Genomic DNA, 19,790 nt, shown 5'->3' on the forward strand with positions numbered 1-19,790 from the left:
TTTTAAGATATTTTAAAAATTTAACTTAAATTTAGTTTTAAATTTTTTTATTAATCCCTACATCTAACATGGGGCTTGAATTCACAACCCTGAGATCATAAGTCCCATGCTTCATTAACTGAGCCAACCAGGCACCCCAAGAGTGCTATTTAAAAAATATATTTTAGGGGTCCTGGGTGGTTCAGTCATTGGGCATCTGCCTTCGGCTCAAGTCACGATCCCAGGGTCCTGGGATCGAGCCCCACATCTGGCTTCCTGCTCAGTGGGAAGCCTGCTTCTCTTCTTCCACTCTCCCTGCTTGTGTTCCCTCTTTTGCTGTCTCTATCTGTCAAATAAATAAATAAAAATCTTAAAAAAAATAATACATATATATATTTAGCTACAGGTCCCTTAGATATACTATTTGCAAATATTTTCTCCCATTCTGTTGATTATTTACTTTCTTGATAGTATCATTTGTAGCACAGAAGTTTTAAATTTGATTAAGTCCAATTTATCTAATTTTTTTGGTGTTGGTACTTATGATTTTGGTATTTTATTTAAGAAGGTCATGAAGAGTTACGCCTGTATCTGATTTTATTAATTGATTTATTTTTTAGAGAGGGAGAGGTGGTAGAGGGAGAGAGAGAGAGAAAGAGAATCTTAAGCAGGCTCCACTCCCAGACATGGGACTCAATCTTGTGACCCTGAGATTAAGACCTGAGCTGAAACCAAGAGTCGGATGCTTAACAAACTGAGCCACCCAAGCAGCCCTGTATTTTATTTACTTTTAAAATTAATTTGTTTTTTTGGTGTGCCTAGTTGGCTCAGTCAGTAAAGCATGTGATTGTTGATGAGTCGTGAGTTTGAACCCCATGTTGGATGTAGAGAATTACTTAAAAATCTTAAAACTAATTTGTTTTTTTATTGAGGTGTGATTGACATACAGCATTATATTCAGGTATACAACATAATGGTTTGATATTTGTAGATATTATGAAATGATTACTGTAATAAGTGTAATTATCATCTGTCACTGTACATACAGAATTTTTCCCCCTTGTCTCATGTATTCTAAGAATTTTGTAGTTCTTACATTTTAGTCTGTCCCATTTTTGAGTTCATTTTTGTATGTGGTGTGAGGTAGGGGTCCAACTTCATTCTTTTGTACGTGGATACTGTGTTGTTCCAGGATGTTAAAAAGATTCTTCTTTAACCATTAATCATTTTGACACCATTGTCTTAAGGTTTATTTTTTGATGTAGTTTCTAAGGACTAATTTGAGAGCAAAACCATTGATTTACTCTTTTCTTCTTTTAATTCTATCAGGAAACTAAATCGTTATTTTTAAAAACTAGGCATTTTTGAAATAGGCATTTTTGAAATTGTACAGCTGTTTTAAGCAAGGCAACTTGAGAAGCCTTAGCAGTTCACTCTAGTAAACTTCTCCTTAGTCTAGCCCATTCCTAAATTTTTGTTCTTAAATTATTTCTCATCTTAGATGAAAATAATATTGTTTTGATAACTTCGGGGGTTTTTATTTCTTTGGTCTGATACAAAATCTGGAACAAAAATGAGTGTCAAAATAAATATGCTAATTGAATTATACAGGAGTCTCAATCTATATTAGTATAAGTAAAATATATGGGGAGAAGAGTAAGCTAAGATCTTAAAGTGGAATGCTAAATCATAATAATGGAAGTGATGGTGTTAGAAGATATCAGTGGATGCCCTAAGTTACAAAGAAATAGATCTTAAAAGTTCTCATCACAAGAAGAAAAATTTTGTAACTGTGTATGGTGATGGATTTAACTAAACTTATTATGATGATCAGGTTGCCATGTATACAAATACTGAATCATTACTGTTGTACATCTGAAACTAATGTTTTATGTCAATTAAACTCAATTAAAAAAATATAGGGATATCTTTAAGCCAGGGCTGAAGAGAAAACTGCTTTTGATATTCCAATTAAAGGAGCTTGTTAGCACACAACAATATTTGCTTATGAATTATTTCTGGGGATAAAAGAGGGCTTTTATTTTTTATTTATTTTTATTTTTTTATAAACATATAATGTATTATTAGCCCCAGGGGTACAGGTCTGTGAATCGCCAGATTTACACACTTCACAGCACTCACCATATCACATACCCTCCTAAAAGAGGGCTTTTATTTTTTTTTATTTTTATTTTTTTTAAAGATTTTATTTATTTGAGAGAGAGTTATTGAGAGAGATCACAAGCAGGCAGAGAGGCAGACAGAGAGAGAGGAAGAAGCAGGCTCCCTGCTGAGCAGAGAGCCCGATGCGGGGCTCGATCCCAGGACTCCGAGTTCATGACCTGAGCCGAAGGCAGCGGCTTAACCTGCTGAGCCACCCAGGCGCCCCTAAAAGAGGGCTTTTAAGTTGCATATTTGTTATATGGGAACACTTACCCACCTACAATATACTAGGATTTTAAAATGGAATGAAGACATTTAATATTAGTGCACTCTATAACAAAGAGTTTACATATTAGTTCTCAATCCATGGAACAGAATCTGTAATTCTTAAAAGAATTTAAGGGACTGGTCAGTATGAACTCTAGAAGGAAGTTTGAGAACCATAAATGTCACTACTTCCTAGATGCATGGACATTGGCTGGAACCACTTATGTTCCTACTCACCTGTCTTGCTTTCTGCAGCAGTTGTTGGCATTAGACAGTCATTTGTGTTGTCAAAAAAAAAAAATTCAGTAGATACCAAAACTAGTGGGTGAATGTTTAAGTAAATAGTATATATATATATACACACACACATATATATGTGTACACACACACACACGCACACACACACACCTTAATCTAGTTAATTACTTTTTTAAAAAAGATTTTTATTTATTTATTTATTTATTTGATAGAGAGATCACAAGTAGATGGAGAGGCAGGCAGAGAGAGAAAGGGAAGCAGGCTCCCTGCCGAGCAGAGAGCCCGATGCGGAACTCGATCCCAGGACCCTGAGATCATGACCTGAGCCGAAGGCAGCGGCTTAACCCACTGAGCCACCCAAGCGCCCCTAGTTAATTACTTTTTTAAAAGTAGGCCCCACACCCAGTATGGAGCCCAGCATGGTGCTTGAACTCACGACCTAGAGATCAGGACCTGAACTGAGATCCAGACTCGGGCACTTAATTGAGTTACCCAAGCTCCCCAGGTTATTTGAATAGACTCCACCATCTCCTCACTATATATTTTTTAAAAATTACAAAGGGAAAAATACTGACTTTCCAGGGAAACTAAGCAGATACTACTTTTATCTAGTATATACTTACAGTAATGGGACAAATGGATATTATATGCGTCTTGATATGACGAACTATGGTATTTCTGTCCAAATGGCATAACCTGAAGCTAATTATAAGGAAACACGAGACAGTCCATATTGGGACATTCTAGGAAATAATTGGCCTATACTCTTTAAAAGTGTCAAAGTCCCGGGGCGCCTGGGTGGCTCAGTGGGTTAATGCCTCTGCCTTCAGCTCAGGTCATAATCTCAGGGTCCTGAGATCGAGCCCAGCATCGGGCTCTCTGCTCAGCAGGGAGCCTGCTTCCCCCCCCCCCCCCCCCTCTCTCTGCCTGCCTCTCTGCTTCCTTGTGATTTGTCTGTCAAATAAATAAATAAAATCTTTAAAAAAAAAAAAAGTGTCAAAGTCCCAAAAGACAAGTAAAGGTTAAGGAATTATTCTAGATTAGAGACTACAGAAATATGCTTACTAGATGTAATATGTCATCTGGGATTGGATCCTGGCTTAGGGAAAACACTATAAATGATAATATTGGAAAAAATGACTGAATTTGAATATGGACTGTGGGTTAAATAATATACCAATAAGAAATCCTGATCTTGATAATTTTACTGTGATTGTGGAAGAGTGACTTTGCTCTTTGTAAACACATCTTGAAATATTTAGAGGTAAAGGAGCACAGTTGTCTCCAGTTTAATCTCAGATATTGACATATACAGACAAGCAGAGTCATGCAGTGGAAGTGTGCTGGGCCCAAAACACATATAGACAGACACACAAAGAATGAAAGGGAGGAAAGGAAAACAAATGAAGCAAAATGTAAACAAATGGTAAATCTTGGCAAATGTCATCTAGGATTTCCTTGTATTTATTTCTATAATGTTTCTTTAAGTTTGAAATTATGTAAAAGTAAAATTATGGTGTTCATTAGTATATTACTATGACTTACTGTAAAATCTTACAAGATAGGTTTTTTGAATGCCTCTGAAATTTATTTTAATAAGTATTTATAGGGATATGACAACTGTGTCTGTTATTGTGAGTTATATTTAAAAGATTCAGGGGTGTCAGGGTGGCTCAGTGGTTGAATGACTGACTATTGATTTTGGCTCAGGTCATGATCTCAGGGTCAAGCCTGCATTGGGCTCCCTGCTCAGTGGGTGTCTTCTTGGGATGCTCTCTCTCCCTCTACCCCCATTTGCATGCACGTGCTCTCTCTCAAATCTTAAAAGAAAACAATTAAACATAGTCTGGTAGGCAGAAAAATGGACTTCCAAAAACATCCATATTTTAATCCTGTGAATATGTTACCTTATATGGCAAAAGGAAGTTAGACTAAGTAATTTTAATGTTAAAGATTGGGAGGTTATCCTGGATTATCTGGAAGTGCTTAATAAGAGGGAGACAGAACAGAGTGTTAGATGTGGTTAGGGAAGCAGGGTCAGAGAGATGCAGAGTAGCTGGCTTTGAGGATAGGGGAAGGGGACCACAAGCCAAAAAATGACTTAGAAGTCTGCAAAGACAAGGAAATGTATTCTCTCCAGAGCTTCCAGAAAGGGGTGCATCCCTACTGATCACCTTGATTTTAGCCCAGTAAGACCCAAGTTAGAGTTCTTACATACAGAATTACAAAATGATAATTTTGCATTGCCTTAAGCCACTAAATTTGTGGTAGCTTTTTACAACAGCAATAGAAAACAAATACATATACAAAAATAGAGAAAATAGTTTATATAAAAAAACCCTATGTACCTTCAACAGATGTCAATTCATGACCAATCTTATTTCATTTTTACTTCTTCAACTTCCTGCCCAATTCCTCCCTACTCATTTTTTTTAAGTTTTTATTTTATTTTTAAAGATTTTAAAAAAGATTTTATTTATTTATTTGACAGACAGAGATCATAAGTAAGCTGAGAGGGAAGTAGAGGGAGGGGGGAAGCAGTCTCCCCACTGAGCAGAGAGACTGATGCGGGGCTTGATCCCAGGACCCTGAGATCATGACCTGAACTGAAAGCAGAGGCTTTAACCCACTGAGCCACCCAGATGCCCCAAAGATTTTGTTTTTAAGTAATCTCTACATCCAACATGGGGCTTGAATTTACAACCCTGAGATTGAGAGTTGCGTGCTTTGCTGAATGAGCCAGCCAGGTGCCCCTTGTGTTTTATTTTATTTTTTAAAGATTTTATTTATTTATTTATTTGTGAGAGAGAGAGAGAGAGAGCATGCACAAGCAGGCAGAGGTGGAGAGAGAAGCAGACTCCCTGCCAAGCAAGGAACCTGATGCAGGACCCTGAGATCATGACCTGAGCTGAAGGCAGTGGCTTAAGCAACTGAGCCGCCCAGGCGTCCCTGTGTTTTTATTTTAATCACTCAGTGCTCATCATGACATATACTCCTTAATCTCCATCTCCTATTTTAAACCCATCCCTCTATATCTCCCCTCTGGTAACAGTTTGTTCTCTATGGTTCAGGGTCTGTTTCTTGGTTTTTCTCTTGCTCTTTTTATTCCCCTTTGCTCATTTTTTTCTTAAATTCCACATAGGAGTGAAATCATATGATATTTGTCTTTCTCTAACTTATTTCACTTAGCTTTATACTCTCTGTCTCCATCCATGTCATTGCAAATGGCAAGATTTTATTCTTTTTCATGGCTGAATAATATTCCATGGATATACACAGATACTACATCATCTTTATCCATTCGTTAGTTGATAGACACTTGGGCTGCTTCCATATCCTGGCTATCATAAATAAGACTACTACAAACATGGGGGAGTACATGTATCCCTTTAAATTAATGTTTTTGTATTCTTTGGGTAAATACCTGGTAGTGCCATTGCTGGATCACAGGGTAGTTCTATTTTTAACTTTTTTCTTTTTTAAGATTTTATTTATTTGAGAGAGAGCGAGAGTATATGTGCGTGTGTGAGCATGGGGGGTGGGCAGAAGGAGAGGGAGAAGCAGAATCCCCACTGAGTGTGGACCCTAATGTTGGGCTTAATCCCAGGACCCTAAGATCATGACCTGAGCTGAAGGCCAGCCGCTTATCCAAATTTGCCACCTAGGCACCCCTGTTTTTAACTTTTTGAGGAACCTCCATACTGTTTTCCGTGGCTACACCAGTTTGCATTCCCACCAATAATGCAAGAGGGTTCCTTTTTCTCCATATCCTTGCCAACATCTTTTGTTTCTATGTTGTTGATTTTAGCTGTTCTGACAATTGTGAGGTGATAACTCATTGTAATTTTGATTTGCATTTCCCTGATGGTGAGTGATGATGAGTATCTTTTTCATGTGTCTGTTGGCCACCTGTATGTCTTTGTTGGGGAAATGTTAGTTCATGCCTTTGTCCATTCTTTAATCGGAATACTTGTTTTTGGGGTATTGCATAAGTTTTTTATATATTTTGGATACTAAGCCTTTAATACATATGTCATTTGCAAATATCTTCTCCCATTCCATAGGTTGCCTTTTAGTTCTGTGGCTGTTTCCTTTGCTGTGGAGAAGCTTTTTATTTTGATTTAGTCCCAGTTTATTTTTGCTTCTGTTTCCCTTGCCTCAGGGGACTTATCTAGGAAAGAGTTCCTATGACTAATATCAGAGAAATTATTGCCTGTGCTATCTTCTAGGATTTTTATGGTTTCAGGTCTCACATTTAAGTCTTTAATCCATTTTTGAGGTGGGGAGGGATAGAAGAAGAGGGAGAGAGAATCTTAAGCAGGCTCCATGCGCCGCATGGATCCCAGTGGGGGACTCAGTCTCACAACCCTGAGATGATGATGACGTGAGCTGAAATCAAGAGTCAGACACTTAACTGACTGAGCCATCCATGTGCCCCTCCGTGTTGAATTTCTTTTTGTGTATGGTGTAAGAAAGTGGTCCAATTTCATTTTTCTGCATGTTGCTGTCCAGTTTTCCCAATTCCATTTGTTGAAGAGACTGTCTTTTTCCCATTGAATATTCCTTCCTGCTTTGTTGAACATTAATTGACCATATAGTTAGGGGTTTTATGTCTGGATTTTCTATTCTGTTCCATTGATTTATGTGTCTTTTTTGGTGCCAGCACCATTACTGTTTTGATTACTACAGCTTTGTAATATAACCTGAAGTCTGGAATTGTGATGCCAACTTTGCTTTTCTTTTTCAAGATTAATTTGACTATTTGGGATCTTTTGTAGTTCCATACGAATTTTAGTGTTGTTTGTTCTAGTTCTGTGAAGAATGGTGTCAGTATTTGATAGGGATTGCATTAAACATGTAGATTACTTTGGGTAATATAGACATTTTAACAGTATTTGTTCTTCCAATCCATGGGTATGGAATGTTTTTCCATTTCTTTGTGTCCCCTTCAATTTCTTTCATAGTTTTTAGAGTACAGGTCTTTCACCTCTTTGGTTAGGTTTATCCTTAGGTATCTCATTATTTTTGGTGCAACATACTCATTATTTTGATGCCAATCCCAGGAATATCTTTTTATTTGTAAACAGTTTAATATTTGTCTCTGTAAAAAAACGCAGTGACAGTACCACTATCCCACATAAAAAATGGAGAATATTTAAGTATTGATTTTAATATTGAGAAACTTTGCAAAAGAGAGTGATTGTCTCTGAGAAATGGCATATTATGACATGTTTAAAAACTCTCCTGATATGTTGTGTAACATACACTATAATTATAAGCATAATTTTCATTCTGTTGTGTGTTTCAGCTTTTATAACATAATTAAAACTATTTATTTATTTTTTTAAAAAATATTTTATTTATTTATTTGACAGAGAGAGATCACAAGTAGACAGAGAGGCAGGCAGAGAGAGAGAGAGGGAAGCAGGTTCCCTGCTGAGCAGAGAGCTTGATGTGGGACTTGATCCCAGGACCCTGAGATCATGACCTGAGCCGAAGGCAGCGGCTTAACCCACTGAGCCACCCAGGTGTCCCTTAAAACTAGTTTAATAGTAAAAATTGGATTTTTTAATTTTTATTTTTTTAAAAAATAATTTATTTTTTAAAAGGTTTTATTTATTTATTTGAGAGAGAGTGAGAGAGCACAAGCAAAGGGAGGATCGGGGGGAGGGAGAAGCAGGTTCCCCATCGAGCAGGGAGCCTGATGAGGGGCTCGATCCCAGCCACCCAGGATCATGACCTGAGCCGAAGGCAGAGGCTTTAACCCACTGAGCCACTCAGGTGCCCCTAAAAATTGGGTTTTAAATTTATTTTATTTTATTTATTTTTTTAAAAGATTTTATTTATTCATTTGACAGAGAGAGAAATCACAGGTAGGCAGAGAGGCAGAGAGAGAGAAGGGGGGGAAGCAGGCTCCCTGCTGAGCAGAGAGCCTGATATGGGACTTGATACCAGGACCCTGAGATCATGACCTGAGCCAAAGGGAGAGGCTTAACCCACTGAGCCAACCAGGTGCCCCTAAATTTATTTTAAAATATCTATTCCCTATTAAGATATGGAGAAACTGGTAGTTTATATTTTATTTTATTTTTATTTTTTTTTATTTTTTTAAAGATTTTATTTATTTATTTGACAGAGAGAAATCACAAGTAGATGGAGAGGCAGGCAGAGAGAGAGAGAGGGAAGCAGGCTCCCTGCTGAGCAGAGAGCCCGATGCGGGACTCGATCCCAGGACCCTGAGATCATGACCCGAGCCGAAGGCAGCGGCTTAACCCACTGAGCCACCCAGGCGCCCATGGTAGTTTATATTTTAAATTAGGAATCTGCTGTGTAAAAATATGGGAAATTAGATTTAATTTTTGCATAAAATATATTTTCTCTTCTTTTAGGCTGTTGCAAGTAAGAATACCTTTCTCCAGTTACAAAATAATCCCAGAATATGCAGTTCAAATCTGCCTACCGACGGAAGCGCTAGAGAAATTAATCATGGGCATAATAACAGTGGAAAACACTATTCTGAAGCATCTATAATGGCAACGTTAGATCCACCTCATACAGGTAAGACTTCTTTTTATTGATTAGGTTTACACTTGACCAGTTGTAGTGTAGTATTATTTAAATTGACTGTTTCAAGAATGAATGTTATATTGAAGTGTTGTAAAACCTCTAGATTGTTGGCAATTCAGATTTTTTTGGTCATAATTTCTTTAGTGATTGGGTTAATAGCCATGTAGTTCAAATCTTCTACTTTATAATAGATATTTAAGACTGTTCATTGTGAACTTGTTGGTCAAGTATGGTATGTTCCTCAAGTACCAAAATAAAATCTGTTTAAAGATTTGTTAAAAAAGGGGCGCCTGGGTGGCTCAGTGGGTTAAGTCGCTGCCTTCGGCTCAGGTCATGATCTCAGGGTCCTGGGATCGAGTCCCGCATCGGGCTCTCTGCTCAGCAGGGAGCCTGCTTCCCCCTCTCTCTCTCTACCTGACTCTCCATCTACTTGTGATCTCTCTCTGTCAAATAAATAAATAAAATCTTTAAAAAAAAAAAAAAGATTTGTTAAAAAAAATTATAAAAACCATGTTGGGGTAGACCATATGACTCTTAATCTCAGGGTCATGGGTTCAAGCCCTACATTGGGCATGGAGCCTATTTAAAAAAAAAAATTAAAAACTGTGTTAACAGTACTAAGTTGTAGAGGTGAACTTGAAATGAGTAAAATTGTTAATTAATAATAGTTCTTGGAATACCTTCAGATCAGTTAGATTTGCATTATAAGGGTACATAATTGAAGGAGAACCAAGGATTTAACAGAGCTTCCTCCTTGCTTTGTTGAATTGAGTTAAAATAATGATTGTTTCTTTTTTTATCTCTTAGAAATTAATATTTTAGAAGTAATTAAAACAATAAATAGGGTTGTTTACTGATGTTTATTTGGCCTTCGAAAGACAACATAAGACTACATTTTTCCAAAAAACATTCATTTTTTTGGTTGATTAAACAGATTCAGGGAGAGAGCCCCATCTGCTGGTCTACAGAAGAGTAATTGTCATGCTTAATATACCAGTACAAATCAGTAAGATTTCTTAACATTTTGAAGGAAGTTCTTGAGATTTTTGAGGATTAATAAATTTTACCTATGAATGGGTTTATTTCTTGTTGGGGGAGAAAAGAATTCTCTATTTTCCCAACTGACTAGGATTCCTGGTTTCGTTTATGTGTTCCTTATAATTTTTCAAAAGCTGTGACTGGTGTCAGGACAAAGTTGAGAAGCACTTTTTATAGGGATCTGAGATCCCTAAAGACAGCTCTGGGTATGGCAGTTTAGCAGCTGCACTGTCTCATTGATTTGCTCTCTCCTTATTTCTTTTTTCCTTGTCCTTCCTTTTATTTTTCTTCCATCTTTGTTAAATGAATATCCTGTTCTCCCAGGTTTCCTTCTCTACTGCCAAGCCTGTGACAGATAATGATCCATCTATTTCTCTTTCTTTTTCTATTATGGTGGCTAATCTCTTCACTAGGGAATGATATTTAGGCTGTAATACATTCCTTGTTACTGATTTGCTGCTGTATTTTTGTTCTATAGTTTCTCACTCTTTAACCTGCTAAATATGAGAAGGGAGTTAAGATAAATTGAAGAGGGAGTTAATTTACTCAACCCTTAATCCCTTAATCCCTTCTCTGATTTAATACATTTACTGGACTGGGGGACCTTTGCCAACCTCCTGACACCCTCCTGCCTCGCATTCAGAGAGAGGTTAATTGGGGAAAAGAACATTGTGAGAAACATCTTGCTTTCTATGGTGGATTACTGGAGAGGAATGTTTTTTGTAGAAAAAGTATGGAGATGAGAGATTTGTGTAGTATAATTCACCTTTTTACATCTTTTTTTTTTTTTTTAAAGATTTTATTTATTTATTTGACAGACAGAGATCACAAGTAGGCAGAGAGTCAGGCAGAGAGAGAGAGGGAAGCAGGCTCCCTGCTGAGCAGAGAGTCTGATGTGGGACTCGATCCCAGGACCCTGAGATCATGACCTGAGCTGAAGGCAGCGGCCCAACCCACTGAGCCACCCAGGCGCCCCCACCTTTTTACATCTTTTTAATCCTAGATCCACCCTCCTCCCCGAAGTGGGGTCCAAGCCTGTTTGTCCCAGTTAAAATATGTCCTCATTTTCCCTCATCATCTGTTTATTTTGAAAAATTTCCTACATGTAGAGAATTTGAAAGAATAATTATCATCCTAAATACTATAGTTGTTAACATTTTGCTTTCCTCCTTCCCCCCATATGTCCATTTTTTTCCTGGATCATTTGAAAATAAGTTGCAGATGTTATGCCATATTATCCCTTAATACTTCAGCATGTATTTCTTTCTTTCTTTCTTTTTTTTTTTTTTTAAGATTTTATTTGACAGAGACACAGTGAGAGAGGAAACACAAGGAGGAATGGGAGAGGGAGAAGCAGGCTTCCTGCCAAGCAGGGAGCCTGATGCAAGGCTTGATCCCAGGTCCCTGGGATCATGACCTGAGCTGAAGGCAGATGCTTAACGACTGAATTACCTAGGCACCCCTCAGCCTGTTTTTTTTTTTTTTCCAGCCTGTATTTCTTAAGGTTTATTAATAATACATAATACTTAATATCCACTTCAAATAAATAAAAAGATTATTTATTTATTTATTTGACAGAGATTACAAGTAGGCAGAGAGGCAGGCAGAGAGAGAGGAGGAAGCAGGCTTCTCGCGGAGCAGAGAGAGCCTGATATGGGACTCCATCCCAGGACCCTGACCTGAGCCGAAGGCAGAGGCGTTAACCCACTGAGCCACCCAGGCGCCCCAGTAATATCATTTTTGCCTAAGCTTGCTTAAGTTTGGTTTCTTTCTCAACAGAAAGTGCCCTAATGAGTATATTTTCATTCCACTGAACTTCACTGGGCATTTCAGGTCTCTTCATAACCCAGCACCTTTGCAGGTAATAGTCCTTGTGTGAGAATGAAGGTGTAGGTCTGATGTGGAGAACAAAGGCAGGAGAAAAAAAAAGATTAAATTCCCTTACAGCTTACAGCCCACTGACAAGTATTTGGGATAGGTAGAGTGACGTTCCTCAAGGAACTCAAATGCCTCAATGTTAATACTTTACTAAGGGCAAAAGGCAACCTTAGCTTGGCATAAGCCCTACCTCCAGGATCTTGTAAGTCTTTAATACATAAAAATCTGTTTGGAAACTTCCTTTTTCTTAACCCCCACCTGCCAAGATATATGTTAGCAATCATCCTCCATGCATGTGGCCCGCCAATGTACATCTGAAGGGTCTCATGACTAAGGTTATACTAGACAGTAGTAAATGACTTTTTCTTAATAATAGCTAGCCCTTCAAGGTCCTGGAAAGCTTGCTTCCAAATTCCTTAGAGATTACACTCTCTCTAAACTCCTTCCATCTTGAAAGTATACAATCAGCCAATTCTCACAACCCCATTGCAGCTCCTTCTGTCCACGATCTTGTCTCTGTGCTCTAATAAAACCACCTTTTTGCACCAAAGACATCTCAAGAATTGTTTCTTGACTGCTCCTGGATCCCACCATTTCACATCAGGCCTACCACTAATGACTTCATCCATGGCTCAGGGTAAATGCCTTTTTGGAGGTTGTGCTAGAAGGGCTCTCTTCTGTCTTTTAAAAAAACTTAAAAATTTTTTTTTTTTAATTTTTTGGGTCTTGTCTGTAGCCTCTACTCTTTGCCTTGGCTTGAGAAAATTAAAGGAGAAATACAATTGGTTCAATTAATTGTGTCCTAAAATGATGGGTTTTAAGTCCTAACCTCTGGTACTTGCGAATGCAACCTTATTCAGCAATGGGGGCTTTGCAGTTGTAATCAACTTAAGATAAGGCCATATTGTATTAGGGTGGATCCTAAATCTAATGGATGGTGTCCTTATGAGGTGAGAAGGCCACATGATGATCAAGTCAGAGATTGGAGTAATACAGCTGCAAGCCCAGGGTCACCAAGGACCATTAGCAACCACCAGAAGCTAGAAAGAGGCAAGGAAAGATTCTTTTCTGAAATCTGCAGAGAGAGAAAGCCTTTGTCGACACTTTGATTTTGAACTTCTGGTCTTCAGATTTTGAGAGAATGAATTCTGTGGTTTTAAGCCACCTAGTATTTGGTACTTTGTTATGGCAGAAACTGATACAGGAAGCCTTGGTCCTCCTAATATTCAGAACAATACTTACTTTCTTTAGAAACAGAAATTGTTGGGGCGCCTGGGTGGCTCAGTGGATTAAGCCGCTGCCTTCGGCTCAGGTCATGATCTCAGGGTCCTGGGATCGAGTCCCACATCGGGCTCTCTGCTCGGCGGGGAGCCTGCTTCCCTTCCTCTCTCTCTCTGCCTGCCTCTCTGTCTACTTGTGATCTCTCTCTGTCAAATAAATAAATAAAAATCTTTAAAAAAAATTAAAAAAAAAAAAAAAAGAAACAGAAATTGTTTCATTCTTTCTAATTCCTTCTCATTCTCTCTCAAACTGTTCATCCACACTCTTGTTTTGTAATTTATTTATTTACCTGACTAAAGTGTGAATACGAAGGCAGGGACTTTCCCTTTTTCAGGTTTTAAATCAGATAGTATGAATTAGAAAAAAACATTATGATTGAATGAAAGGATCTTGGAAAATTTGTGGTTAAGTCCCTTGGGTAAGTCCTTTGGCTCTGAAATGCTTCAGAGAAGTCAAGTAGTCAAGAATAAGCTACTGGAATATTATAGTTTTCAGGGTTTGGTAATATTTGAGGAAACAGTTTCAAAAAATGGAACAAAAGTCATATTGTAATAGATAATTAATGAATGGAAACAGGTAAATGGAGTCACTGAATATAAATAAATGAAGTATGTAAAAATAAATTTGGTTGTGAAGGGAAAGAATAGTATCCTGAGAGAGAGCATGGGACCAGAGAGGTTTTTGTTGTTTAAGATTTTATTTTTTTACATAATCTCTGCACCCAACATGGGGCTTGAATCCACAACCCTGAGATCAAGAGTTGAACACCAAACTGACTGAGCCAGCCAGGCTCCCCTGTTACTGTTCTTCTTCTTCTTCTTCTTTTTTTTTTTTTAAATTTAGTTATTTGACAGAGAGCGCACAAATAGGCAGAGCAATAGGTAGAGGAAGAGGGAGAAGCAGACTCTCTGGCAAGCAGGGTGCCTGATGCGAGGCTCGATCCCAGGTTCCTAGGAACATGACCTGAGCCTAAGGCAGCTGCTTAACTGACTGAGCCACCCAGGTGCCCCTCCAGTTACTGTTTTTTAAAAGTAGTATGTTATAGGCTGTAAGGAATGATGTAGTGAAGAGGCGAAGATGAAGGATAAAAAAAGGGAGTGATAAAATCTCTTTGTGGATATTAGATAAGTATTTTTCATTTGGAATTGAAGTCCTTGGGAATGTTTGGATGCCTTCTCCGGTTTATAAATTCTTGGAGAAGCTTAGGATTTTTTGTTTTCTTTTAGCTGATACGAATAAATGCATATAAGCATATGCTGGTATTTTTGCATGGCCACCTTATAATTATTATAAATTTTCGTGTCTTCAAATGAGAACAGAGGTGGACAGAATGTGTTAGTGTTATACTCCTATCAAATGCAGGTTTACTTAAGATAGTTAAACAGTTGGGGCACCTGGGTGGCTCAGTTGGTTAAGCTCAGGTCATGATCTCAGGGTCCTGGGATTGAGCCCTGCATCGTGCTCTCTGCTTAGTGGGGAGTCTGTTTCTCCCACTCCTCCCTGCTCATGCTCTCTCTTGTTACCTCTCTCTGTCTCAAAGAAAAAAAAAAAAAAATCTTAAAAGAAAAAAAAAAAGATGATCAAACAATTGATCCATTGTATGCCCTGTTGAAGAAAAAGCTTGTAGCGATGCCTGGGTGGCTCAGTTGGTTAAGTGTCTGCCTTTAGCCCAGGTCATGATCTCAGGGTCCTCAAGCATACCCTCTGCTGAGCACAGAGCCATACATGGTGCTCCATCCCGGGACCCTGAGATCATGACCTAACCTGAAATCAAGGGTTCTTTGCTCAATCGACTGAGCCACTCAGGTGCCCCATAGAACTCCCTTATGGTTTTGAAAAGCTACTAATATTTCATCATTATGGATATGCCATATATACTTAACCAGTGTTTTATTAAAGAATATTTATATTATTTGGTATCTTTTGTTTTTACAAGCAAAGCTACAGTTAATGTCTGTATATTAGATACATATGTGAGAATATATTCGTAGGATAAATACCTTGAAGTAGGGTACTGGTTTCAAGGTATGTGTATTTATCATTTTGATGGATAGTGATGAAGTGCCTTCTAAAGAGGTTAGAAGTTTATCCTTTCACCAGCAATGTATGAGCAATGCATGTATTATTTATTGTGATGCTCAATCTGTATATGAATATATACTTCTACTTTTTGGTATTTGATAATCTAATTGTCAAAAAATGTCAGTTTGTTGTGCCTTTATTTATTTAGTGTGCACATGCAGGAACGGGGAAGGGGCAGTGGGAGAGGGAGACAGAATCTCAAGCAGACTCCTGCTAAGCTCGGGTCTCGATCTCAAGACCCTGAGATCACGACCTAAGCCAAAATCAAGAGTTGGACACTTAACTAGCTGAGCTTGCTGTACCTTTTAAGTTAAACTTTTTAATGTTATATTTTGAGACTGTTTCAAACTTACAGAAAAGTTTAAGAATAGTATAAAGAACTTCCACAAATTTTACTGCATTCATGTGTGTAATTTTTCTGAGCCAGTTGGGAATAAGTTGCCGACATGATGCTCATCACTCTATAAATTCTTCAGTCTGTATTTCCTAAACAAGAGCAGTCTTATACATAATAAAGTACAAGAGTGCAACCATCAGAATCAGGAATTTAACTTTGATACAGTATTACCCTCTGATCCACAGATCCTATTCAACTCTTTCCTCTTGTCCCAGTGATGTCCTTCATATAAAAAATGAATTTAAAAAAGGAATAAGTAAACATTTTTTCCTACTAGCCAAGGCTTATGTGTTGTATTTAGTTGTCATGTCCTTTTAGTCTTTTTAAATCCAGAGCAATTTTTTTCATTTATTTACTTTTAAAGATTTTATTTATTCATTTGACAGAGAGAGAGCACAAACAAGGGAATGGCGGGCAGGGGAGAGGGAGAAGCGGGCTCCCCGCTGAGTAGGGAAGCTGGATAGAGGGCTTGACTCCAGGACCCTGGGATCATGACTTGAGCTGAAGGCAGATACTTAACTGACTGAGCCACCCATGTGCCCTGAGGCCAATCATTTATAGAATAGCTAATTCCTTATAATGTTTTCTTATGAATAGATTCAGGTATATATTTTCAGCAGGAATATCAAAAAATAATTCTTGGTATAACATTAGGGGGCATATGATGTCAATTTATTCCATTATTAGTGATATTAAGTTCAGTTATTTAAATAAATTAGTATCTGCCAAGTTTCTTCAGTATAAAGGTATTATTTTTGCTTTTGTATTTAATAAGTATCTGTGGGGAGATCCTTTGAAACGGTGCCAGTATTTTTTATTTGTTCACCTAGTAGTTTTATCTTTCTCTTAAATCATGACTGTTGAGATTTTCTAATTCCGTCTGTATTTTTTAGTTGGCATTCTGCTGTAAGCAAGAGCTTTTCCTTCTCCCCATTTATTTGTCCATTAATTTTTGCAGATTCATCTTGAAGCACATTTGAAACTACTAGGTATTATCCAGGACCATATCTGTAGGAGGTTGAGTTACCAAATTCTCTTCTGGGTATCCAGCATTGCCTACTCTTTTGTAAGACACAGGGTGCATGGGGAAAGGCAACGATTAGATATACATATTGAACAGTGGTTTTTAATATGGATATGGATTCGAGAGGGGTGTGCTTTTATGTGTGTGTGTGTCTGTCTGTCTATAGAGGAGGGTGTATTGTAATGCCAAAAATTAAATCAGTATTATATGCTCCTTGATGCCTGATGAAATCAGGAGGGTCTTGAAATGCCTAACTAAAAGTTCTCTTCCCTACTCTGTTCCTGAGGATAAGATCCCCTAGCTAAACAACGCTTCTTACTAACTAGATCAGGTACAGTTTCTGCTTATCTGTGGATAACAGCTTTCATTTCCCTGCCAGCTGCAGAATTATTTAAACAAGTCAGTCACATCTTCTAGGAGCCAAGGGACACCTCACCCTCTTGGTACTGCAAAGCCTGCTTCCGCACCCCTACTGGTTCACTTTGTTTTGGAAGGTAATCTCTCTGTGGCCTTCCATGAGAGTGGCAGTCTTCCTCCCCCACTCCGTGAGTGTATGTAACTGCTATTGATCTGTACCTGTCCAGTATCAGGTGTTGTGTGTTTGGCCATCCTTGTAACTCTAGAACAGGAATCCTTTCTCACCAGCTAGGTAAACAGGGAGACAGTTAAAACAGAGGGAGACATGTGCATTTTTCTAAGGAGCTTTACTGAATTTCTCAAATAGTCTTATAACTCTTGCCATCCTTCCTCCCAAGGCTATAAACTATCGATGTATAAACTTTGTGGGATGTATTTACTAAGGTCTATTGGAAAGCCTCTTCATTGCCTAGCATATTAAGCATGTTAATGCTAGCATATTAGCATATTAAGCATGTTAAGTTTGGTCTACACTTCCTTGGTTGCTTGAATTGGGAGTATTCCTGTTTGAGCAGAACTTTATTTTTTTATTTTTTGTTAAGATTATTTATTTATTTGACACAGAGAGAGAGATCACAAGTAGGCAGAGGCAGGCAGAGAGAGAGGGGGAAGCAGACTCTCTCCTGAGCAGAGAGCCCGATGAGGGACTCAATTGCAGGACCCTGAGATCATGATCTGAGCCGAAGTCAGAGGCTTAACCCACTGAGCCACCCAGGCGCCCCTGGAGCAGAACTTTAATCTGGAAATCTGCTTTATGCTTTTGGGAGGGCTCATGTAGAATAATTGAAATAATAACGGTGTTCAGCTTCTACTTTTGGGGGACTGAATTGTGTTCGTATTTTGCCTCTTCTCTGAGTCCTAATTTAAAAACAGAATATGGGGTGACTGGGTGACTCCATTGGTTAAGTGTCTGCCTCTTGATTTTGGCTCAGATCATGATCTCAGGGTCTGAGCCCTGCGCCATGCTCCGTGCTTGTGCAGAGTCTGTGTGGGATTCTCTTTCTCCCTCTCCCTCTGTTCCTCCTCTTGCTCATGTTGTCTCTCTTTCCTCCCACAATCAATCAATCAATCAATCAATGTATGTATGTCAGTCTTAAACACAAAATGTGAAATGGTGATTTAAGCAAGACAAAATAAGCAAATGGGATAAGCACAACGGAAAGAAAGCACAATTTTAAATATCAGTTAATATGCTTTTAGTGTAAGTATTAATAAAAATACTGGCTTATATAATTGAATTTTATTGGCATGTATAGCTATTGAAATTTCGGGCTTCAGGGTTGACTGGTATAGCAGTCTAAAGGATATCCTCATGAGCTCAGTGTCTTTCTCTTTTTCTCATCTGTCATTCTCCATAGGATTGGCTTCATTGTTAAACTGGCTCCCCTCATGTTAAGTGATAGATTTCAACAACCATTGGGGCTGTATACTTCCTTTTCCTCATCTATCTGATGGAAGGCAGATGCTCCATACTCATAATCATTAAATAAGATCTCTTTTTTTTTTTTTTTTGCAAACAGGGGCAGAAAGTGCTAATGTCGTCGTTCTGGTTCCTAAATAAGATCTCTTAATTTCATTCTGAAATTATGAAATTATGCCACTTTCCTAACATTAGAAAGGGTTTCCTAACATTAGACCTATATTACTATTGTAAAGAAGAATTACGGGTTTCTGAGAATCATCAGTGTACCAATCAGACACACATTCTTCAGCCCTGTCCTTGGAAGTGAGAGCTATTTCATCCTAATTTCCTGGCTGCTGCACAATAGAGTGGAATGGATGTTAGTAGGACACCACTGACATCCATAATGTTAACTGTGCTGAAAAATGATTAATTGAAAAGATGGCTGAAATAAACATGAGTGCTGTAGCCATATTTTTAGTATACAAAATTTAAAGGCTAGGTTCCTGCCAACCAGCTTCTGGGGCAGAGGTTCCTTTAGTTCAAAGTAAGTTTTTTTTTAAAGATTCTATTATTTTTTTAATTAAAAATTTTTTAAAAATTTATTTGACAGAGATCACAAGTAGGCAGAGAGGGAGGGAGAGAGAGAGAAGAAGAAGCAGGCTCCCCACTGAGCAGAGAGCCCGATGCGGGGCTCGATCCCAGGGCCCTGGGATCATGACCTGAGCCGAAGGCAGAGGCTTTAACCCACTGAGCCACCCAGGCACCCCTAAAGATTCTGTTTTTAAGTAATCTCTACACTCATCATGGGGCTCAAACTCACAACCCTGAGATCAAGAGTTGCCTGCTCTACCTACTGAGCCATCCAGGTGCCCCTCATTCAAAATATGTTACCCCCATAACAAAACTTGGCCAAATAGGGAGCTGGTTGATGTATGAAGATGTATGTAAATCTAGACCGTATAGAGTAGGTCTGATTCATGTAGCATGATTGCAGTAAGTTTTATAATATGACTCTGTGAGATAATATAAGTATA

At 38.2% G+C, this 19,790-nt stretch overlaps 1 protein-coding gene across 2 annotated transcripts in view; it reads left to right on the top strand.

Moving 5' to 3' along the window:
- Positions 1-19,790, top strand: part of RAD54B (RAD54 homolog B) — a 104,530-nt gene that overhangs the window by 15,922 nt on the left and 68,818 nt on the right. For both annotated transcript variants that reach the window (XM_059166017.1, XM_059166016.1), the window contains exon 3: positions 9,057-9,225. In XM_059166017.1, the coding sequence (XP_059022000.1) occupies positions 9,057-9,225 (169 nt within the window). The remainder of the gene's footprint in view (positions 1-9,056; positions 9,226-19,790) is intronic.

This window comes from Mustela lutreola, chromosome 3 (genome assembly GCF_030435805.1).
Source record: "Mustela lutreola isolate mMusLut2 chromosome 3, mMusLut2.pri, whole genome shotgun sequence".
Taxonomy (NCBI): domain Eukaryota; kingdom Metazoa; phylum Chordata; class Mammalia; order Carnivora; family Mustelidae; genus Mustela; species Mustela lutreola.